Consider the following 25904-nt stretch of genomic DNA (forward strand, 5'->3'; position numbering starts at 1 on the left):
GGTGTTCTGTGACTCAGAATCAATCAACCGGTTTTGAAGCACCTCATACCTCTTTATTTCTCTTTACAGTTTCACAGAAGAGATTTAAGCCAGCATATGTCCTTTCCATTTGGTTAAATCCCTGCTTTGAGCTGCTTGGCTTTCATATTCTAATACCAACGAATGAAACTGACTATAATAGAAAAGAAAAATAACTGCCAGCATTAAAATGATTTTTTTTTTTTTTTTTTTGTGGTACACGGGCCTCTCACTGTTGTGGCCTCTCCCCTTGCGGAGCACAGGCTCCGGACACACAGGCTCAGCGGCCATGGCTCACGGGCCCAGCCGCTCCACGGCATGTGGGATCTTCCCAGACCGGGGCCCGAACCCGTGTCCCCTGCATCGGCAGGCAGATTCTCAACCACTGTGCCACCAGGGAAGCCCTAAAATGATTTTTTTAACTGATGTGTTGCTCCATTTGTATTAAATCATACGCTCAAAATTAGGATGCACTAGAAGAGCCACGAAATTTTAAGGTTGCATTATGGAATCAGGATAATTCTGCATCAGCAGTATTTATATCATTTATGAATATGGCAACAGTTTGTGCAATTTTATATCTATGTTTATGATTCATATTTTAATGATGATACCAATAATGGTATATTGGGAAGATCAAGAGTCAGTTAGTAAGTGCAAGGAAATGAAAAGTTACTGTGTGTTTCGGCTTCTGACACCAGCTCTTCTCTTTGTTCTGATAGGTACCTATTACACCATTCTTTGGCGAACGTTATTCAGCAGTTGTGACCTCTCCCAACCGAACACTCTACAAATTATTATCTCTGGACTCCCAGCTGACACCCTGCCGAAGGCAAGAGCTACTAAGCCAACTGGAACTGTGCCTTTTCTCTTGTCAAGGTTTTTTTCTTACACAGGAAAAAGAAAGAAAAAAAAAAGATGAAGTTGGGCAAAGTGGAGTTCTGCCATTTTCTGCAGCTAATAGCTCTTGTCCCGTGTTTTTCTGGGATGAGTCGAGCAGAACTCTCCAGGTCCAGATCAAAGCCCTATTTCCAATCAGGGAGGTCCCGGACCAAGCGCAGCTGGGTGTGGAATCAGTTCTTTGTGCTGGAGGAGTACATGGGTTCAGACCCCCTCTATGTAGGAAAGGTAGGGCGTTTGGCCTTTCGAAGTCACAAATGATTGTTGTGAATGTCTGTGGTTGAATGGAGAACTGCTAATTTTTGCTTTGGGGATGGAAAACACGAACTGTTGCGAGGTTTTCGGCATTCATTAGCCACGCTGAAACTGTAATCCAGGTGTTATTCATCCCGTGTAGCCACAATTTAGGGAGTGCTGCTTTATTCCTAGGCACAGGTGAGCATCCTACAGAGGCCGAGTTTACCATGATTGTGGCGTGTTAGTAAAGCTGTCATTTCCAAGATTAGAGCAAGAATGTTCACTGATAAATGAAGAGTCGTGAGTTCTTACAGCCAGTTGCTTTTTGAGCTTCTTTCTGGGGGCTACTGGTTGAATGATGCTCATACTAACTTTATGCTTATATATCCTTTTCTGGTACTTGCAGTTAAAAATTGCGAAGTGTAATTATTGTGCCTATTGCTTCTAAATCACGAGCAGTTCAAACCTACATTTCTTAGTGGTAGTCTTGTTTTAATGGATTTTTAAGATTTGCTTTTTAAAATTACATTTTGGTTAAAAATGAACATGAACAGAAGTCCGTGAAAAGTGATATTAGACCAACAGTGGGCAGTTTGGGGTGTATTTATTTGGCGGCCAAGTGGTAGCCAGATGGAGATTTTTTTTTTTTCACAGCTTCTTTCTGGTTGTGTATCTGGGCAGGGGCTTCCTTTTGAACTGAAGGGTGCTTCAGGGGGCGTGGCCTTTCCCCGACCATCCTGGTACCGTGTTCCCACTTTCTAGTCTGTTGCAGGTTTGATTATTTTCATGTCTGTGAAGATTTCCTGAGCTTTTTCAACTTGATGCTGCGCACTGGTAGAGGGTTTCTAAGTGGAGTGTGTTGGCGAGATGTCTATACATCTGCATTTATGCTTTTCACTGTCAGTTTTATGCATCTATTCCTGATAAAGTGAAGCACAGCAAACTGAGGATTTTTTCCCTGAGTATATTTTCAACTGTGAATGATTGAGGAAGAATCTTTGCAATTTATTCCATGGGTCATCATTTCATTTGAATAGACCTTAGGTAAGGGTGAAAAATCTATTTTTCTTGATAGGTATCTACATAAGTCAAGGTAATCTTTATTATATATATTCTTGTTTTCCTTTGAAAGCCTCTATATTGTACAAATACTGATACCATATTGTAAACAAAAGGATTTGAATACATTAAAGTTTTCTGGGGATGTGGATTAGGAATTCTTTTAGCCTGGTCATAGCATTTTTCTGCCCTAAGAAAGGATGTACACAATTGTTTTTTTGGTGCATGTATATATTTCTTTTCATAGCCATCCTACTGTTATCAGTAGCACCATCATTTACACTTTACATGTATTAAATCTCTCCATCTCTCTTGTTTTCTTGCAAATCAAGTGAAAGCAGTAACCTTATGCAATGTTAGTGACTAAGAATCTAGCTCAGAATTTCATTCATTTTTAATGAAAATTTGAGAAATTCGTCAAACTTTTTTCAATGGACAGGTCTATAATAATTCAACTGCTTCATAAAGGGTCTGTAGTTATTAGGTGAAATCACGCTTTTGCACAAGTGTCAAATTTTCTAAACACGACTAAAATACTTCCATTAATTTGGTTTTAAATGGAGTTGCTTGGGTGAGGTTGACATTTTGAAATCAGTTGTAATTTAAAATTTAAAAAAAAACCCTTATTTTAAATTTTGTACCCTTCACCATAACAATTTTAAATGCTTATATCGAAATAATCCCTATAAGTCAGTTTAAAGTTATGAATGCATGTCTCTAGGTTACTTAAATTCCAAATGCCTGTGAAGGTACTGGGCTATGTGCTGTTGTTATTTTTCTAAGAGAAGTTGTGTGGTTCCTTGATTAGGTAGCACCTATTCTGTGCCTCCTTTTCAATTAATCAGAGACAATTGTTTAGCAGATTTTATGTGGCAGGAAACAAGTTTGTGCTTATCTCTTGAACGCCTGTGTATGAGGAGTTCAATACTACCCTTCACAGTAAAATGTTCAGGATGGAAATAGGTTTTAAAAAACTCTTAATTGATTAAAGTACAGAAAGGGGGCAATACAATAATTTGAGATGGAAACAGAATTTATAGAGGAGACAAACGAAAGGCTTTAAAAGGAGCAATTTACATTCGCTTGAGAAAAGGTGGCTGAGAACGTGAATCCTTTAGGTTGGTGGTCTGAATAGGCCGAGTTATAGGAATAATTTTGACTTCAGTACAGTTTTGATCACTTGGGTATGTACAATAGATATATCTTCCTTTTTTTTTTTTTTTTTACTTTGGGGGAGGTAATGGCTATGACCAGAAGTTTTTTACAGGACTGAGAGAACAGAAAATTTTAGATGAAGAGTGGAAGAATGGATAAGCAGATAAGCAAGGGAAGAAAAGAAGGAACCTAATCATTACTTTTCACAGATGCATATTTAACTTATGCTGGTTAGATGGCTACACTCTGAGTCTTCCTGACAAAACATAGCTATTTGGGTAATTTGGAAAATATAAATGATGACCTTGGTAAACTTGGTGGCTTTATTTAATCACATAATGGATACTTATAGTGTGCGTCAAATTGACTCAGTTTTATTGCTGACTCAGGTATTTCCTACTAGTTGTATGATTTTGGTTAAGTTGCCTAAAATTACTAAACTGTAGCTTCCTCATCTTTAAAATGGGAATAATGATGTCCGTAATTCGTTTTTTTTACTGAGAAGTAATGAGATAAAAATACTTGGAACATACGTTAATCTAGACATCATGATATTTATTTCAGTACCTTTTAATTATAAATTAACTGGGTTGTGAATAATCTATTGTGTTGTGTCCAGTGTTATATTTGTGATCCTTCAGTTGGAAGTAGACATTATTTTAGAGGAGTGGTCTGTGTTGGATGTGAATGGAAATACAGCTTGTCTTTATATTTGTACAGGATAAAACTATGGCAAAAATATGATTAGTGGGTAAATGATTCAGTCCTTAAACACAAGGACTTAAATGTCAGAGAAATCATGTCTAAACGGTTTTTTTTTAGCCTTCAAATTTGGAGACCATTATAACGGCTGATGCCCAACAAGATCAGTTAAATTATTCTACACTTAAATAAAATTTGGTGTTTTAGACATTGGAGATATAGAGGTCACAAGATGGCTTATGACCTTATTATTTTAGCCAATTTACTGAGTTTGTTTAACGTGATAACTCAAGACCAAAGTAGAACAGTCTGGTGGAAAGGGCCAGGAGTGCTTCTAGAACCCTCACCAAGATGCCTCCAGGGCACAGACTTCTGGTCTAGGTTAGGATCTGAGCTTTATCATTAGCATCCCATCGTTTTCTTGTGATAGGAGTTGATAAACTGCTGAGTCTAAATGTGTTGACATAAGGAAGGTGTCATCAGTCATTACTCTGATGGAGCTCTTTTTGTTTTAATTGAGGCATAATTGACATATTATTTTCAGGTGTACAACATAATGATTTGATATTTGTATAAATTGAGAAATGATGACCACAATAAGTCTTAATTTACATCTGTCACTACATAGTTACAAATTTTTTTCTTGCGTTGAGAACTTTTAAGAACCACCCTCCTAGCAACTTTCTCAAATGTGCAGTATGATAGATTTAACTAGAGTCACCGTGCTGTATGGAGCTCTGTTTTAAAGAATAATAGTGCACCTTTCCTTAAAAGTATTTCTTAATTGTTGCCGTACCTGTTTTCTTGTCCCTTTACAGGGGCAATGAAGTGGAGGGGCCATCCTTTTCTCCCTGTGACTTTGTATCACCCTGACTTGGCTCTCCAAGTGCATAGGAAATAGCAGTTTCTAGCCATCTGATTGCATCACACTGTACTTTTGTAGTCCAGTCTTTTCCTCACCTTGGCATTTCTCCCTTAATGTCCCCTAACCGTCTGACAAAAAATTTTCTCTACAAAACCACCCAGCCTCAGTTCCAGGTAGTAAGTGTTTTTCATTTCTGCTCCCTGTAATGGGCTGCCAGCCGTTTGCTGTGCTCCAGGCCATCACTTTCACTGAAATGTGTCTCATTCCTCTTCCACAGTCTGCTTCTCTGGCTGTTAACATCCTTGCCTTTCCTGCTACTTCCCTTTCTTCCCTCCTCATTCAGGGAGAATTTATGCCTATTGCCCTAGTCAAAATCAAAGACAGAGGAATGCAGTACAGGATTCACTCTGCTCTCAGTTTCACCTGGCTTGAAAGTGTCGGTGAGCATCTTTGATGCATTTAATTAAACCTCAGCCGTATCTCTCACCAAGAGATTCTCTGTTTCCTGATCACCAAAGCTCTGTTCAGTGTTCCAGAAGAGAAATTTTCATCTTGAAAAGAGGTTGCCTTAAAAGAATTGGGTTACAAATGAGATTCCTTAATGGGGCTAATTCATATTAGATACACAAAAAGAAAATAATCCCAAATATTAAGTACTTAGGGAAGAGCATTTATATCATGGTAAAATTTACATTTTATAGATTTTGGAGGGGAAAAAAAAAAAGCAAAAGCATCCTCTTAAATATGTAGATTACCTGAAATTGGTTCCAGTCTTAGAAGAAAGCAAATAGTTTGTTTTCCTTGCGTATGCATAGGAAACCCATTTTCATAACATTTTTATAACCAGAGTGAATTGTGAAGACCCTTGTTTTTATCTTCTTGTTACTTTGCTGGTAGAAATGTGGAACTCCTGGTGGCTTCAAAGGGAATTTGGACATGGATAAGCTCTGTGGGATGCAAATAAGTTCAGACCCTTAGAAATATTTTTTTTGGCAGCTAATTTTAGCTCTTATAAAACTCCGGTATAACTATAAAGTAGTAAATGCATTTTCTCCACATAAAATCAACAACCCCAAGTCTTTGTATGTTCTTTCAAAACCATAATGAAAATAAAATATATCAGGCTTTGCCACTAAAATGCAGACACCTACCATTAATTCAGTTTAATATTACTTATTTTCTCTTCAAAGTTATCTTAGGTTAGAAATGAAGGTTGTAGTTAGCTACCAAGTACTTTACATGTGCTACTACGCAACTAAAAGTTGGAGGATAGGGACTTATGGTTATAAACCTAATTATAGTCAAACTAGATAACCTAGATTGGCTCTATTTTCTGATTGTTTGTGTGTGTTGACCAAAATCGTTTAAAAATGCTGTCTTCTTTAATGTGTGTGTTTATACACACTTGTTACCCATTTGGTGATGGTAGAAGCAAAAATCATAAAAGAAAAATTCAGTCTATACCCATTGTGTTTTTACATTGTATTTACGTTGAGTTTTTAAGTGCAAAGACAAGATAACCAGCTAAAAGGATGATATGGGGCCTTTCTATAGTAAGTGCACTATAATTGTTTGGTCAGCTTTCTGTGCTGTGCTCATTGATATGGAGTCACAGAATCTGCAGCGGTGTCTGTAAGTCACCAAGATAAATGACAGAATTAGATAAGGAGCAGGACAGTCACTGAGCCTTTGCTGGCTTCAGCATACATAGTTGAGTACTAGAGTGGGAGAAATTTCATCCTAATCATTTTGTCTGATTTATATTGATTATCTGTCATAGTGATTGTGATCACTGGAGAGAAACAGTAGTTTGTATAAATATGCTTAAAATCTTTTGCATGCTGTGCAGCCTATCCTGTGTTTCCTTTCTTCCCCTTCCTTCTCTTCTTCTTCAAATCCTTATTAAATACCTACTCTGTGTTAGGGACTGTGCTAGATAAAAGAGTCTAAAGAAATAAACTCTCCTCTTTCATAACATTCAGTCTGGTTGATAAGCCAAGCAGGTAACCAGATGGCAATGTAGAACAGTCAGTCCTGCAGCTGATCTACAGCTGTGGAGGTGGGTAAACCAGAGGCACTCATTCATGGATCTGTGAACAAACGCTTCCATGAGGATACCTGGAAAACCTCTGTGATTTCATGATCCTTTTATCCAGTCTCCTTATCAGAGCAAAAAAAAAAAAAAAAAAAAAAGGGGGGGGTGATTATCTTCTTAGAAAGTAGGACAGGGGACTTCTCTGGCGGTCCAGTGTTCTAAGACTCCACCCTTCCACTGCAGGGGGAACTGGGATCCCGCATGCTGTGCAGCGTGGCTAAAAAAACCAAAATGAAACAAACAAAAAACCCCAGTAGGACAGAGTCTTCTAAAACGATATTGGGTGCTTTATATAGTGGAAAGCTTTATATAGTGGAAAGATCAGTAAGCAGAAACTCTGGGTTATACTGGCAAGTTCCTCATTATTTTGAGCAATAAATTACAATCTTCTCACCTGTAAAATAGAGATCACATAGGTAAAATTTTAAAATATTTTGAAATCATTTCAGACTTACATATAGGTTGGGACATATCATGCCAGGACCCAGCTTCTCCGAATGCTAGTGTCGTACATGACTGTACCTATTGTTTAAACTAGGAAATTAACATTGGTATAGTACTCTTTACTCATCAACAGGTTGTACTCAGAATTTTCCAGTTGTTACAGTAAAGCGGCTTTTCTGGCAGAAGCCAATCCAGTATGGTGTCTTGCATTTGTCTTGTCTCCTCAAGTCATCTCTTGTCCTTCTTGACTAGTAATTTGGTAGAGTCTCTCACAATCTGGGTTAATTTCATGCTTCTTTCTATTGGAGGCGTGTAAGGTGATGTGTCAATAGTTTGGGCAAGAATTCCACAGAAGTGGTGGTGTACCTTCCTCACTGCATCTTGTCAGGAGGCACAGGATGTTGATAGGACTCATTCATGCTGATGTTGTCTTTGATCACTTGGTCAAGGGGGTATCTGCCATGTTCTGCTGAAAAAACATCTAAAAGTTTCAAAATCCTGAAGGGAGGTATAAAATTATCTAAGCTGTCATTATAGATTCGAATAAATATTACTGCTGGTTTGAGGGATGTGTATTGAATGATTCATTAAGGTCCACTGTCCATTTTTAGGATGAGGTTGTGGGTTTGTCTGAAACATGGATGGAATTTAAATCTAAAATGCTGTCAGGTAATATCCATAATTTTATGTAGTAATTGATCTTGTTTCTCAAAAGCACATCAATTTAGGATGTCTCAGAGAAATTGATTTTTTTTTTCCTCTGAACCATGCAAGACTACTCTCTGTAGTCTAGGATTCCAGGATGTCTACTGATCTATACTTAAATAAGTGCTTTCTCCCCCGCTGCTTACAAAATATAAAGAACTGTTTTATACTGTACAGTGTGCCACAAATATTTAACCCTCATGATTGTAAATAAAACATTGCTTTGGAAAATAATAGGTACAGTCAGCTAAGGTGAAAGAAGTAGCTCAAGAGAATGCAATAGAATGTCTTACATTTTAGTATATTCATAAGAGAGTTGAAGTCTAAATAATAATATTCTATTTAATGTTTGAAAGATTTAGTAATGAGAATTTCTCTTAATGATTCTTGGTAGAGCCTATAACATTTCTGATTCACAGTCAGTACTGTTTAATCTTCAGAAAAGCCTTGTGATTTAGGAAGGAGGAGTTCTTATATTGGAGATGAGGTAAAAGATACATTTGGAAGTACAATAAGTAGAGTAATGGGACAGTCATTAGAGAAATAATTCAGAAGAGTTAGATGGCAAATCTGGAAACTAAATTTCTGGAAAAATGTTAATAAGATGTTTTACGTCTATAAAAATAATTTTTTCTTCAAAGTGTCATTTAGTTGCATTATTATCAAGGCCTCTTAACATATGTTTTTGAAACCTTTACCTTTAAAATGGCATATGTTCAAGAGAGGATAGATACATTTACAAGGGCTCTCAAATTATTGCATACTACTTCCTAAAATTTAGTAAATCTGGAAACTGAACATAGTTAGAATAATAGGGCATGATAATGGAGAGATTAAAATGGTATTTAAGCCAGGACACAGAAATATTTGAAATGAACCCTAGAACAGAAATTTCCAGAATAGGGTATGGAAAAATAAACTGTTGAGACTCTAGAAAGAAAATACTTAGGACTTCAATTAAAAATAATCTCATCTTTAAAAAACTCTAGTTTTTGGTATATGAAATATATAATACACTTAAGGAGTTTTCACTGATAAAAGTACACCTTCAAACAAATGGGAAGACCATTAGCCCATCCCTGAAGGGGTTATAAAGAGATTAGGAGCATTGGTAGCTGGTTGGCCCTACACTGCAGTGTAGTACTCTAGTGAGCTGGTGTGGAAAGATGGAGCAAGATAGGCTCAAGCATCAACTTAGCTTACTTTTTTTTTTTTTTTTTGCTGTACACGGGCCTCTCACTGTTGTGGCCTCTCCTGTTGCGGAGCACAGGCTCTGGACCGCAGGCTCAGCGGCCATGGCTCATGGGCCCAGCCTCTCCGCGGCATGTGGGATCTTCCCGGACCGGGGCACGAACCCGTGTCCCCTGCATCGGCAGGCGGACTCTCAACCACTGCGTCACAGGGAAGCCCGCTTAGCTTACTTTTGTATCTCATGGCTTAACATTTCAGTGTAAGAGAAGGTCTGAACACATTCCAGTAAATAATAGCTAGAGAAAAGGAAATGGTCAGGAAAATACTCATGTTGGCCTCAGCCAGCCTTTGGTCTTCTCAGACCAAAAGCCTGAGGATTATTGTCTCTCCTGTCACCACACCAACAAATAACAGAGTGCCCAAATGATCTGGGGGGAGAAAACCAAGATAGTATGGGGAGGCCATCTACATTTCTAGTTAAGCTAGAATCCTTGTCTTCTGTGAGATAAATGCAGAAGAGTAATTTCTCAAAATGGGGCTGTGTTACAGGAATGGTAATTACAAGAACCAAAATGATCAACATCATTCCAGCAAGTTTTGTGTGTAAACAGTGCACAATTATCTGATAAGAATGCTTCCCTTAGGGTATTTACTTGTCTTCTTAGTTAAAATGCTGACATGTTTTAAGGTATTTAACTGAAAACACACAATCAAGATTTGGACAACACATACATAATGTTCAACAGATGTGAGTTTGAAAGATTTGTGATGATCACTAGTGAAATTAGTCAAACCATACTTAAATTAGATTTTTCTGATTTGTGAGTCATTTAAGGGTCCACACTGGAGCAGAATCTGTGTGGAGAGTAAGAGATTACACATTCTGCACTTGGTTCTTTGAAATGAAAAAGTAAAAGTTGACATTTTCTTTTTCATAATGTATCTGAGAAATGTATCTCAGTTCTGTATTTCATACACTCTCTCCTTAACAGTTTGTATAATTTTCTCAGCTGAATCATAACAGCTGAATTTAGGTGGCTAACTCATGTTGCTTATTCAGGAGAAGCAGATACTGGTGAGCTCTAGTCATTGGGATTCAATGTAATTCTATCTAAGAAAAGTGAAGCCATCAATAGTTAAAGATGATTACTGGAGAAACAGATGAGAAATAATCACATGACTGTAGCACATGGAGAGAGCTTATTTGTAACGCTAAAATCATACATGGACTATATAAAGAAACACAGAGCCATGTCTAAAATAAAAGTAACTTGAATTGTCGAGTAGATACACAACCTTGGAAAAGTGCTTTTTACAAAGATTCGTGTCGAATGATGGGATAGTATTGCAAAGCTTGACGTTGAAAGTAAAAATACAAGCCTTATTTCAAAGGATAAGGTGTCTTTTTGGTTAATCATTGTAACACCTGCAAATAGACTTCTGGCTATGACACAACGCTGTGTTCAGTGAATTTGGGAGAGCAGTTGTGGAGTGTAATGATCTGAAACAAGACTGGTTTTTCCCATTGATTAGATCATTTGTTGGAAATGTGAATACAATTGATGATGGAAAATATATACAAATGAGTGAGGAGTCAGGGTTAGGGTCAGAGGAAGAAGTGTATTCTGTTTCAGATCCAATTAAGATTTCACAGTGGGATTTATGATGAGAAACAAAAGGGAACTAATATTCACATGATTAATATCATGTTTTATATATATATTTTTTTTCAGTGTTACTTTCTTCACACTGTCTATGCCTTCTGACTTATGTCTAAGTTTGATTTTTCTGTAAACTCTGGGCACACTGATCAAGTCCAGTTTTCCACAGCCCTCTAGTTTTAACTTTCTATCCAGAGCTAGAGAATGTGCAGGAGAAATGGAAGCTTTGTGGGGGGAGGAGTTTAAGCTACTTCAGAGGCTTCAACAGTCATGCAGTAGCTCTTTTTATTATTTTTTCAAGCAATGACCTCTCTTGGAATTTAGCAAAAAAAAAAAGAAAAAGTATTTTGTGTAATTTTGGTCATGAGATACACAATATCACATATGATGCTGAAACTTGGCCTCTGTGCACCAGTGCCAGATAGAATCTTGGAGCCAGAGTTTTGGGTGATGTAGAAAAGAATAGCTTTATTGCTTTGCCAGGCAAAGGGGGACACAGTGGGCTAATGCCCTCAAAACTGTGTGTCCCAATCTGGGGGTGGATTTGGTGAGGTGTTTTATGGCATTGGTTCAAGGGTGGGGTTGCTGAAAAGGATCAGGGTGTCTGCAGGGCCTGCATTCCTTTAATCTGGCCTCAGGTGGTCTCCTGATGAACTTCTGTGGTTCTCAAGGTTATCAAACTGTGACATCTCTGGAATGAAGAATGCTTCATCAAGTAGTTAACTTCTTGCATTTGTTGGGGGGTTTGTTTCTACAGAAGAGCTCAAAGATATTGTTATGTGTATCCCTTGAGATGGAACCAGGACTCTGCCCCAAGGCTGCACTATTGTTTCTTGACTGCTCCTCCCTTGTCTCTGCATCCCCTCACTTCCCCGATTAGCAACTGTTTGAAACTGCCCTTTGGAACTCAGGGAACGTCATGGAGGCTGAAGCCTATTCCCTACAAACAAGAAACAGGGGACACAGAAAGGCTTCTGTGCCCAGGAGCCCTACAGGGTCCTGCTTGGTTTCACATATAATGATTTTTTTTTTTTTTTCAAATCATGTGTCCTTAATATTGAATTCAAAATGTTATAATATTGGGTTGGCCAAAAAGTTCGTTTAGGTTTTTCCCTAAGATCTTAAGGGAAACTTGAACGAACTTTTTGGCCAACCCAAAATCAAATATTTTCATCAAAAAGAAAAATAATATATTCTTATTTTAAGTTTAATTATTTTTCAGAGTAGATCTGCTTGGAACTTTAAAGCTCATTTGCTCTGGTCTCTTTCTAAATTCAGGAATTCTTTGTACAGTACCCCGATGGTTGATCAGGCAGCCTCAGGTCTGTTTCTTAGTTGGGACAGGAAGTGTGGTGGAAACACACAATTCACAGTCACGTGAGTTGGGTTTGCGTACTGGCTGCCATTTAACAATGGTGTGACTTCAAGCAGATACTTCCTTTTCTCATGTCATTCACTTATAAAATAGGAACGACAGTAACCTCACAAGGCCGTGGTGAGCATAAAGAGAAAGATAGGGTAAATATGAAAGCATAAAACAAAGTGTAAAAGGGAGGGAGTGTATTTCCAAAAGTGAGTCAGCTTGGTGAGGAACGGGGTTACGTACACTCCCAAGCATCATGCCTGGACCAAGCATCGTGCCTGGATGTTCAGGACGGATGGCTGTTGATTGCATGGGAAGCACGAAATCATGGGATGCCATGAGTGGTGGTGTGAGATGATATTAAGCTTTGGGACAACTCTTGCTTTTAGGAACTTGAATTATATTTAGCTGTTAAAATATTTGAGGGCAGCTGCTTGGTAATCCCCTCTCCCCATTTAAACTGAGTGCTTGAAAAGACTAAAGAACTCTTTAACTCAGGTATTTCATTTATGACATGGTTTCCAGAACAGTCCTCAGACTCAGTGATGTTTCTCAACATCCTGAAATATGATGATCAAGATTCAACCTCGATAATTTATAACCAATCCAATCAGTTCAAAAGAGAAAAATCATGACTTTTGTTTCCCTTAATGTGAACTGTGCCATTAACACAAGACAGGATTGCATTACCTGTTATTGTTGTTATTAACATTATTATTATCTCTTGAAGAAAACAATGTAGGAAAAAATTAGGGTTTGGACTAAATAGATATGATCATAAAATAACTAGTGAATATGCTAAGAGGAAGCTATAGTAAAATTGAATGTTAACTAGGAAAGCCAAAACCAATTTCTCCAAATATTGTTTTCCTCAAAAAAAAAAAAGGTAAACGAGGAGCTTAGTCTCTCTTCTTCCTCAGCACATTCTGAAAGCTTCCTGCACACACTGCTGGTATTTGCTCTCTCTTACTCGTTCCTTCAGGTGTCTCAGCATTCTGCTTTGGTTTTAAAAGTTAAAGTAGCATTTTCCATAGATTTTTTGTTTGTTTTTTAATAGGTTGCTTTATTTATTAATATGTCATTCTAAACATTGCATAAATACAGCCTATATAACTAGAGTATCAAACACTGTTCTGGTAAGAAGTTCGAGAGTACATTTAGGGCAATTTTAAGAGCTCTGAATACTTTGGCATAGACAGGTTTCCAGGCCGAGAGACAGCCTGTTGCATCAGCAACATGTCGTACAGACTGTGGGCCCTGGACACGGCGTTTTCCACATGTTTCTGACTCTGATGCATCCAAGTGAGCATGATTTCCTCAGGGCTGTATTGGGAGTGTCTGAAGCTACTGCTGTTTCTCAGCTTATTTTGAGGCTACAGTCTAGTCCACTGGAAAGACATGGGGCCCAGGAGACAAGTTTGGATTTTGAATGATAGTTATGCCACCCTGATGACCTGGGGTCACAGACTTAAGCATCCCCAGAATTCCTATGATGGCCCTGGCACTGTTTTAAAGCCTGCCGTAAACCCAACTGAAGGAAATAAACGAAGATAGAAGGGATGGGGGGAAGGAGATTGGTTATCTTGCAGCTTTCTGGAATGTTCAACACAAAAGATAGCAGCATGATTTCAGTTGGTTGTCTGATAAGAAACGTGTAGAGGATAAAAGAAAATGGGGATTAAACCCTGCAAATAAGTGCTTTAGAAAAATAAGAGGGAAGATTTTTGTTTTGTTTTCTCGTAGGGGATTGGAAATTATGTGACACTTTGCATTTTACGTGCTCACCCTTGGATATATTACCTAGTACAAATGGTAATGAATTGGTAGATTATGGCAGTGCATTGAGAGGGAGTTTAGCCTAGTTAGTCGTGAAATCCTAACTCAGATTCATAAAGCAAGGAGATCCAAATGTGAACCTCACCATCACCACTTACTTGGAAGTGACATCCCTCAGTATCTGCAGGGGATTGGTTCCAAGACCCCCTCTCCCCCATCCCAAGGATACTCAAATCTGAGGATGCTCAAGTCCCTTATATAAAATGGCCTAGTACAGTTGGCCCTCCTTATCTGTGGGTTTCGAAGTTGGCTGAATCCCCAAGAATGCATTATCTGTGGATACGGAGGGTTAACTGTACTCAGCTTCTGTCAACTTAATCTCTGTAAAATGGGTTTAATAATAGGTCTTATGTAATACAGTTGTTAGAACTAAATAACATGATATGTAAAGTACTTCATCTCTGACACATAGGAAACATTCATGAAGGGTTAGCTGTTATTGTTAATAGTGATACATATTTTTACTTTGCTTTCCATCACTACTTTCTATAGTTGACCTGAGTCAGGTGTTTTCTTTTTAAAGCATAGTTTCAAAACAACCTATAGTCTAAGGAGAAAACAAGGAGAAACCCAAGCAATGTCCCTCACATTGACACATTTCATGACCACAGACAAGTCCTTTACATTTCCTTTCCTTGTATGCTCATCTACTATGAAGGGACGGTGGTGCTGAATCTCCCATCACCACAGAGTTGGACTCAGAACCTCCAACAGACAATGTCTGTTAAAATACTTTGAAATGTGTAAAATACTAAACCTTAAATAACAGTTACTTCTGATGGGAAAAGCAGTTACTAGTTATGTTTATACAATATTAGGTTAGGAACAGAATTTACACCACATATACTCTTTTTTGGTAATTAGTGATGAAGTACACTTGGACAATCTCTTTCTCTTGGTCATTATTGATGAGTAATATTTGATACATACCCTAAAGACACTTTAAGGATTTGGCTGCTGTTTTAAATTTTACATATTCAGAATCAAATCAGATTTAAAATTCCATAGGACAGCTTTTCAAACCACAGATTTGAAGAAAGGGCAGGACACACACACAGAGGATTGTTTTATTCTCAGATACTTTCCAAATCTAGAAAGCTAATGACATCTTTGAGAGTTTCCCAGGAGGCAAGAGATTCCAGTGCCATTAGGATTCTGCTGAAGAAAAGTGATGCTTAATGGAGCTAGAGAAATGGGATTGCTTGTTAATCTCTCAGTTAATTTTCTTTCTTTCTTTCCTTTTTTTTTTCTTTTTTAAAGATTATGCCTGAGGTCAGAACTTCCTTTAGTCTGAAGTTTGGCTCAAACCTCTTGCTAAGTTTTACCCATCCTATATGCCGTAAAGTTCTGAATTCAGAAACTGAGTTTGATTAATTCAGTTTTGTTCCAAATATGGTAGCATTTAAACATCTGTTGAGAATTAATACTGTTTGCCTAACATTTTTGGAGTAGTGGAATTCTGACATTTTGAGGGAAGAAAGGGGATTGAACATCTTGATATAATTTAATATTTGTAGAAACAGGTATTTTTGGTATATGTGTGTCATTGGAAAGATAAATAAGGAGAAACCAAATATTTTGTAATTTTGATAGCCTTACTTACACACAGAATGAGGGACACAGAGGGTCCATATTGGGAAATATTGTTAGTCTTCTAGGAATTGTCATTGCAGAGGAATTCGTTCAGGTAGGCAGGTGTTCTACAGTATAATTAAAGAAAAGCCAGAGGGAAAAAGAAGGCCGGAGATGATTTTCCCTTTTTTAAAAAATAAATAAAATGAAAGACAGGATGCTGAAATAAATCATCCAAAGGATGTATGGTACAAAGGGAGGTGGGCTTCCTAAAATGCAGTTCTACATTATAAAGCTGAAGAAATGTTTCTGTAGCTAAGTATTTCTTCACGTATAAAAATAATCAAGTCAGTTGACTATATCCAAATGAAAGCCGCATGAGTTTAAGGGCAAATTCTATACATTTGAACATGAAAATCCTCAAGGTTTCTAGATAAAATGAATGCTAAACCCACCCAAAAGCTCATAGGAGGCTTATTATATGATCTCTACGGTAAGCCTTGCCTTTAGGTGAAAAGAAAAACTCTTCAGCTTGGAGCAAATCTATCCATCTAAATAGAAGTATCTAGTTGAGTGGAGAGAATACATATTCTGGCTTCACAAACTCTTCACTACAGTTTGAGCCCATAACTTGGGGGTAATCTTTCTCCTTTATCCCCTACATTATGATATGAGAATTCTAATAATTCATACCCTGCTCCCACAGACCACCAAAGTATAACTATTATTCAACTTAAAACACATGTATAAAAATATGGTACAGGGCTTCCTTGGTGGCGCAGTGGTTGAGAGTCTGCCTGCCGATGCAGGGGACGCGGGTTCGTGCCCCGGTCCGGGAGGATCCCACATGCCGCGGAGCGGCTGGTCCCGTGAGCCATGGCCGCTGGGGCTGCGCGTCCGGAGCCTGTGCTCCGCGACGGGAGAGGCCACAACAGTGAGGGGCCCGCATACAGAAAAAAAAAAATATATATATGGTACATAAGTGTACCATATTCTTATATTAAAAAATAAGTGTACCTAAGAATATTATGAGTGCCCCTTTTGTTGGTTTTGTAACAATGTCTGCATAGAGAAGCTAAATTCACTCATATTTGTTTCTGCTTTGATCAACAGCCATTTAGTGTCATCAGCCATTTAGTGATTTTAATCTGTATTTTTCAGGGAGTCAATGACTTTTCCTTTGTATTTACTTCATGCTGGCTGATCTACAACAAAATGCTAAGCTTACCTAAGTGTCTAGCATTATTATTTTTATCAAGAGCTGGTGCCATGCTGATTCAAAAGTTCATTACCCTGAACTCATACAGTATCACATGAACATGATGGGCTAAGTTACAAAACCCAAATGGGAAAAAACTGCATAGAGAAACTGGTGTGTTCTTTTTCCCAGGGGTACATGCCATCCTTCATATTTCTCTACCATCAGAACTTACACGAATGAGAATGAGCACCGCTTTAAGTTTTGTGCCCTATGCCCCTCACCCTTATGAAGGCTCTTGCTCAGGGAAACACAAGGTCAAGGTTAGCACTTGCCTAAAACTGAGAATGCATTCGTCTTTAGATTTTGCATCCTCAGTTGTCTTGCTTCTAGTCTTGGCCTTTCGGCAGAGAAGCCAATAAGAGGATTTTCCTCCCCAAATCTCTGACACTGATTCAGTTGTACTACTTGTGGTCTCCACTTGAGTCACATATGGTCCTCACCAATACTTTTTGGAAGTCTGTGGAGCTATAAAATATAGATAAGTAACTGCCCAAGATGGAGATAGAATGGGAGGAGTTGACAGTCTCTGTAGTGTTTTAGAGGAACATCTGCCAAACTCGAATTTAATTCCGTTTTATGGCTATACCATTGCCATTTTATCAGAGAATTGACACTGAATACTCAGAAAGATGTGATGGTGGTGCTTAGTGCCCTTTACTTAGATTGGCCCTGTTCAACCTTTCATTTTATATACATGTACTAAGTTTTATGTCAACCACAGTTACTAGATGATAAAATGTAATTGAGAAGAGAAACTTCAATTTAAATAAGAAATCAGGTTAACAACATTTATATTTTTCTCTAAAATATCATGAATATAATCTGACCATGCATATAAATTTCATGCAAATATATGCAAATGTACATACGATAACTGTTTTTACCTTGAGCATTTTATATACTTGAATGTGTTTTTTTGGTACAAATTTAGAGCTATTTCACTTACAAAAAAATGATTTTGTGTTTACAAGTCAACCTTTTAGGTATTTTAAAAGATGATGTTATCGGAAGGAAATACATAACAGCATATGTGCAATTCAAATCCTTTTCATTTTCACCTTTCCCTTTTCCTTTCCTCTCTTCCCTCTCTCCCTCTTTTCCTTGTCATTCCTCTGCCACATTTTAATATCTGTCTGCCACTTAAGAGGGAGAGGTCCTATCTTAAATAGGGCAAATGTCCTTGGTCTCTAAGTATCCTATTGGTTGATTTCTACTTGTAGGTAGAAATGAAATATAAGGATAACAAAAGTGTTAAAATGGAGCAAAATTTTCCTTTGGATGGGTGGTTATGTTTGTACAGTTGATTCTCACTATTTATGGTAATTATGTTCTATAAAGTTGCCATGAACACTGAATGAGCAAATACTGAGCCATTGATCCTGGGGGACACTAGAGGTTAGGTTCTTGTGAGCCTCTGGTCACAACGTTTCCATCAACTGATTAACACATAACCTTGTTTTACGTGTGTTTCTGTTTAAAGACACCTTATTTTATATATAACATATAACTTATATGTGATATATATATTGATATATATGTGGTTGATCATTAACATTGAACTCACAGCCAACAGCACTATAACTCGTGTCCTAACGGAGCTTAGCCAACACACGTATTTTTCCCCCTGGGGCATATCACAGCCTTCTTGTGCCTGCGAACACTTCAACACTACACTTGGGGACCACTTTAAATAGCAAAAGCACCAATAAAAAGCACACAAATACACAAAAAAGTGGCACTAAATAGACTGCAAAATAAGCACTTATTTACAATTTGAGAGCTGAAACAGGAAAGCCAGAGTGTTTAACCTTGGTTAGGAATGGGCAAACCAGGAGACTCAAATTTTTTGCTGCTTTGCACATGTCCACAAATGACTACAAACAAATAAATGACAACGAGTAGGTGAATTCATGAATACAGAATCTAGGAATAACAAAGTTAAGCTGTATCTACTTTAGCAAAGAGGATATGTATGAGTCATATTTTGGACCATAATGCATGGACACTCTAACATCCAATTATTAGGTAACTAATCCCCCTAAATAAATAAACCAGAGGAAAAGTAAATTGATGTCGATGAAGATAAATTAATAGTGAGATAATGACAAAGCAAGAACATCAATAGTTGAAAATTCTGAAAAGCTCAAAATGTAGGAGATAATACAGCATCCTTTCTGAAAGCAGAATTTTCAGTTCATTGCATGTGCATATATGATATAGGAGGTTGGCAAAAACACTGCACTGTATCATGGCAACCAGATTTCTTGTAGAATGTTGAGTTAGAGTCTATAAATGATAATTGCATCCTAGCTTTAGCTTATGAATACCAACTTTAGTCAGGTACTAGCAGTAACTCTAGCACTAACTAAGCCCTTTGTGGTGCACAGGGTTTCTATGGAAAATGTAGTGGCACAGATGGAGATTCTAACCCATCTCTTCATGGCCCCTCGAGAGGACCTTGGTGGGTTGAAGCAAACATCTTGAGGATCGCCGACTTAGACTTTGCAAAGTGTTCACAATTGTGCAACGCCACATTTTATCAGGCTTTCTTGGTGGAAATTCTGAGCAGAGACTATTAGGACGTAGTGATAATGGCTGAAACTGAAGATGGAGTAAGGGACCAAGAGTAGAGTGGAGCTTATATCCTAGCGGGGAACCCTGGCAAGATCAAGTGAATAAAAATAGAGCGTGACAGATGCTGACAAATCATCTAGAGAAAAATGCATAAGGGAATGGGTATAAAGAGTGTCCATGGCGAGGTTGTAATTTGTTTAAAGAGTAGTCAGCTTCACTGAACATGGTATTTCTTCAGAGCCCAATGGGAGGTGCAGGATGAGCCAAGTGGACACCTGGGGAAAGTAAATCCAAGCAGTGGAGGGTGGCTTGATCTGTCTGAGGAACTAGAAAGGGCTGCTGTGGCTGGTTTGGAGTGAGTAGCATATGAGCGCAGGGAGGAAGGGGGAGGGGGTCAGCCCACCTGGCCCCTGTGTGATTGCTTTTAGTAAAGTGTTCTTTGATATAATGACAATGCAGTTGAAATATATTAAAAGAAAAAATGTCCTTAGAAACACGTCCTCACGACTGTTGGAGAGGTAATGCCCATGACCTCTCCGGATGCTTAGAGTTTAATTGAGCGTCCAAAAAGAACAACATGACAAGAAGTTCTGGTAGCATCTTTTGACTCCCTCTTATTACTGAACCTTTTTTTGTATTGCCACATTTATTATTCTAGTGTTGCCTTGCTTCATTTATTTAGTATCTTGTTGTACTTAGCATCCTTATAAGCCATCTTAAGTCCCTTCTGGAGCAACCTATTCACTAGACAGACAGGCGGAGAAACAATTAGGAAATTGAACTTGTGTTCTTTTATGATGTTTGCAGTAACTAAAGTTCAATGAATGGCTTTTGGATTGATCCTCAGTTAACTAGAAGTTGGTTAATTTATTGCAGTGGTCCACTTACAATGCAATGCATTTAAACTATGATTTGACCAAATCCAATACGTTGCGTGTAACATAATTTTTATGATACTATTTATTAGGGAACCGTGACGTACACAAAACAAGCATATGTGCCATATTAATATGTCATGTAAAAATATACATATTTGTATTGGATAATTCTCAGATGAAAGGGACAAATATAACATATAGTTATCTATAGAGACAGCATGAAAACTGGATCATTTCCTTAAAATATGCCAGCAATCTGGTAGAGATTATATACTGTGTTCAGTGTAATTTAGTAAAAATGTCTGGCTAAAGTGATAACATGGAATTCATTGCGTCATTGTTGAGGCAAATTCTGGTCATTTAAGAACTTCATTCTTAAACTCAATGCTTTTAGAAAATACATTAACAATATATTCTTAGCCATTGTTCCAAGACAGCTCTTCCCAGTGTAGTAGATGTTATATAATATGTAGGAGAACATCTAAAATCCTTGGAAAGAAACTCAAGTAACAAGACTTAATAGAAAAATGTCTAATAGTGTTTAGGGAACCAAATATATATAATTTTCCTAGGGTCATTGGTTTTAGAGTTCATTGTATATATTATGAAGGGAGTATTTTACTCTGATTTTGATAGTCTAAGAAAAAGCATGAACGTTGTGACTGTAAAGTACTTTGATTTAGAAGGAGAGTTATTTTCCATGCAAGGAAATAAAACAAAGATTACAAAAAAATTAAAATTTTAAATAGAAGAAACAAATGTTTGATTATAAAGAGCAAAATAATTTTTTAAAGTAACATATTATACTGAACATTCACTTTAAAATGTGTTATAAATAACTGTGGTGTTCATTGCAGCTACATGATTCTCATGTATTGGCATGTAGAGTCTGGTTCCCTAGGCCCAGAGATATTACCTGACATGAAGTAAATGGTGGTAGTAAATCTGAGTTAATGCTTCCCATTAACATGGTTATAATGTGAATTGGTAATGATGAAATTTTCACCGTGGCATTTAACACAGATTCAGGCTTGTGTTTCTACAGTGAATGTACCTGACTGTATAATAGGGAGGGATGAGGAAGTATTTTTCAAGCTCAACATTTTGATATGATACATGATGTTTCAGGAGCATACCTAACATTGAAAAAGATGATAACCAGAAAAAGGTACACGTTTTGTGGGTCCTAAAGCTTCACAAGAAAAAAATGTAACAATTGCTTTTGGATGTTTTACAAAATTGTAATTACATTGCTAAGCCAACCATTTCCCCCCAGTCCCTTGGGTCTTAGAAATAGCCTATGCAATTGTGGAGCCTAAAATCTTAAGGTGCATTAGCTTCAGAGTAAACCCACCTCTGCATAGCAAACAAGAAATCTTTACTGAAAAATGTTTAATTGAATATATTAACATAATGTCTCCGAAGGGACTGGGTTCTTGTTCAAAATCATGTTGTACAAGGATAGCTTTAAGCATTGATAACTCTCTGGGTCAAATAATTTCCTTGGTTTCATGCCCATCAATGAAAACTCATTATTTCTGCCAAAAGACTGTTACATTTTAAGTGTTTTTATCAAAACAAATTAAGGATCATTATCATTAGCAACATTTATTGACATATGCAGGTTGAAAGTCATGCATGAAACACTTAGGAAATTTTTACCAAAAAGTATGTCTTTTTAATTTTAGTAGAAATTTGATATGTATGTGTGTGTATGCATGTTTATATGAATAGAAAGGGCTTTTCTTGCAAAACATTTCATTTAATTAATGTTTTAAATTCATTGAATTATGCAACATATATTTAGGCGCTCAGTGGTCTAAGGAAGATTACTGAAACTTTGATTTGAGGGAGGTGGTTATTAACTTCTGCGTCTGTTGCTGCTGGTGTTATCAAAAGTGGGGTCAGGCTGCTCACTGCTCAAAAGCCAATACTCGAGAGGCAAGGTTGGTGGAAAGGAAAGGTTGCTTTATTCTGGAGGCCAGCACCCGGAGGGGAGAGGGTGGACTCGTGTCCAAAGGCTGACGCTCCTCTGACAGTCAGTAGGTAAGAGCTTTTAAAGGGGAGTTTCAGGGGTGTATAGGCAGAGGGAGGGGGCTACATGCAGAAAGGGCACAGTCAGCTCTGACAGTCATCTGGAAATTGGTCATGCAGTGGTCTGATCAGAGTCATCTTGATTGTTTTGAGTATAGTTAATCTTCAGTTCCAGAGTGGATTTGTTTCCATTTCTTTGAGTCCAGTTCGTGGAATTGTGGCTTATGTCATGGCTACACTCTGGTCATCATGTAGTTAACTTCTTCCACCTGGTGGGAGTTTCAGTATGTACAAAATGACTCAAAGGATATGGCCTATGGCTAGCCCTTGAGGAGGAAATAAAGGTCCTTGACTTTACTGAATGACTAAACTATTATTATTTTGTCCTGTTTAACTGCTCTGCTTTGCTTCTGCATTTTTCTCACTTTTCTGATTAAATTTATTCTTTGGCCAAAGTTTTTCTATAGACAAAAGGCAGGTGGAGGACATGGTGGGGAAGGACCATAGGGTCCTGCTCTGTTTCACTGGTAGAGGTCGTTTTGGTATAAGTTCAATGTAACTTAACAAAAATTTACTTAGTATTTGCCATTCATTCCACAAGATATGACAGAAACTTTCTTACAAGCATGAGGATGTAGAGTGGTTATCAAATACAAGTCACACATTTTCAAGAACTTTTAGTCTAAATTTCAGATTGGGACTAAGTGATAAGGGTATAGATAGAAGAAAAACAAAAGTAGAGCTGCTTTAATTTTGATTTCTACACTATAAAAGAGTGGATGGGCTGTCCAGATACATAAAGGCAAGGACAGTAGTGTAAAAAGGCAGAGCTATAATTCCCTGCTTGAGGGATTGGCTCTTCTCTTGGGTGAACTCTTTAAGGGAGGATCTTTGTCTTTCATTTTTGCATTCTCAGCACTGAGCAGATGGTCTGATATAAGTATTTTTAAAATATATTCCACAGATGAATATAGCTAAGAAACTACAGTTTCTGAGTCGACTGAGACTAATAGGACTCTTGCACTCAGTAGATGTATGGGTGATGTATTTCCTGAATAAGTTAGTGAAACTCAAGGCAGAGGAAGTAACCAGTTAGTGTGAAGAATGGAGAAGCGTAAATCACCTTTACTCTTTAGTGGGATAGATCTTAGTGAAATGAAAGCACTGAAATCTTGCCTTAAAATCTTAAGCAAGAAGAAAGGTAGATATTAGCTCTAAAGATTTTTGGTTTTTCAGTATTTTTCCTTACTCTGTCTTTCGTTTGAACACACACAAAACAAGTTTGTATAAATCAGGAATCGATCCAGATTCATCAGGTGAACAACGTATTAAAGTTAAACTGTCGGGACTGTGGCTGGTTTGGTGCAGAGTTGGGTATAAAATGGGCACCTGAAATAATAGATGGTTATTTCAATGAACATTTATTAAGTACCACTAATGCATGTGACTCTCACTCCTCAAAAACCTTCAAGTGCAGTGGAATTTTCATTACTTAGAGCTATTTCTGCTGGACTGTATACCAACTTCTACATTATTGGCTCAAATCATCAAAGAGGTTTAAATACCAAACAGGCTTTTTAAAAAAAATATTTATTTTATTTATTTTTGGCTATGTTGGGTCTTCGTTGCTGCGCTTGGGCTTTCTCTAGTTGTGGCGAGTGGGGGCTACTCGTTGTGGTGCTCAGGCTTCTCATTGTGGTGGCTTCTCGTTGCGGAGCACGGGCTCTAGGCACACGGGCTTCAGTACTTGTGGCTCACAGGCTCAGTAGTTGTGGCACACGGGTTTAGTTGCTCCACGGCATGTGGGATCTTCCCGGACCAGGGCTCGAACCCGTGTCCCCTGCATTGGCAGGTGGATTCTTAACCACTGCGCCACCAGGGAAGCCCTACCAAACAGTTTTAAAACAGGAAAGCACTTGGGGTCATCATCACTAAATTTACGCTGGCTTTATCAAACCGTTCATCCTGAATAACGCACACACAAAATCTGAAATTAAGAAAGAGAAAGTGGTGGTGGGGTGGGGGAGAGGAGAGGGAAGGAAAGAGGGAGGGAGAGAAGGAAGAAGGGAAGCAAGAAGGAAGGAAGGAACCCTATTTGCCACGTTATGTGTAGAGTTCACTTTGGCAGCTAGAAGCCATGCTGAGTGGTATGAGCAGGTATATTTAGAGATAATCCGGTTCAGAGCTCATCAGGGCCATCTGCTGCTCTGCTCAACTAGTACAAATGCTTGAGTTTCTAGTGGTTCACAGCTTCCTGGAAGTCACCACTTCACTGACCAGACAGACCTTTCTCACGATGCCATTTGCTAGACATCTGTGTAATCTAGAGAATAACATAGTGCTATTTCTGTGTGTCCTTAGGGAAGAAGGAGAAGCAGAGTTATACCGGCTTTTCTTAAGATGGAAACCATCCCCGGATGGTTAGTCAGTTCATGAGAGTCAAAGTTTCTAATAAGACTCTAGACAGATCCACCCTATCCAAGTTCAGATTTTCCATGTAGCTAAGAAAATGGGCCTGGTTGAAAACCAAATTTGGGGGTTAAGGAGCTATAAAAAAGGAGAAATTCGTGGCTCTGTAATGGTCCTATAAGAAGTCATGTCATCATGAATATTTTTCAGGACATGCATTCATTTACTCTCTGATTAAGTATTTATGAAGTACATGGGCTGCACACCCATGGGGCTATGTACTGAGGATATAAATGCAGAAAACGATTCTTGGCCTTTCTGTAGGTCACAACACAGTGAGGAAACTTAAAGATAATCTAAGTGTTGTCTGATAGGGGGTTTTATAAATGTGCAGTAGACAAATAAGTGCACTAAAAGAAGCCTGGGGAGATCAGACAAGTCTTTAAAGAGGAGGTAATATTTCAGCTGAGCCTTGAAGGATGAGAAAGCAGTCCCTAAATAAATGGGACAAGAGGAAAAGATTCCTTGTCCCAAAGGAGTAGCCAATACAAAGGCATGGAGATGTGAGAAAATACAGTTTGTTAAGGGGTCTGTTAGGGATTCAGATGGCCAAAGAATAGGGCAAAAAGGAGAAGAGAGGCAGCGCTGAATCAAGAGCCATATCATGAAATTTTAATATACTTGGTTAGGAAGTTTTTGTTTGTCTGTCTTTTGGTACTTTGGGGGATGGCTTCGAGCCTATTTGAGCTTCAGAAAGGCTAACTCTGCTTGTGTCACAGGGTTTTAGATTGAAGGGGTCAAGACTCGTGGCAGAAGGTCAGTTCAGTGATGGTTAAGTATGTCAGGTAAGAGGTGGTGGGGACTGAAATAAGGTCTTGGGGAGGAGGATAAGAAAGATAAAATGAATAACATTTCTTTGGAAGGTGAAGTCATTATGTTTCCAAT

At 38.0% G+C, this 25904-nt stretch overlaps 1 protein-coding gene across 1 annotated transcript in view; it reads left to right on the forward strand.

Annotated features, from left to right (window-relative positions):
* Window positions 1-936: 936 nt before the first annotated feature.
* Window positions 937-25904, forward strand: part of CDH7 (cadherin 7) — a gene marked incomplete at both ends in the record, with an annotated part of 116742 nt that continues 91774 nt past the window's right edge. The window contains one exon of the mRNA XM_082640561.1: window positions 937-1146. Coding sequence (XP_082496687.1) covers window positions 937-1146 — 210 coding nt within the window. The remainder of the gene's footprint in view (window positions 1147-25904) is intronic.

Source organism: Mesoplodon mirus (assembly GCF_964341445.2).
Source record: "Mesoplodon mirus genome assembly, chromosome: 13".
Taxonomy (NCBI): Eukaryota; Metazoa; Chordata; class Mammalia; order Artiodactyla; family Ziphiidae; genus Mesoplodon; species Mesoplodon mirus.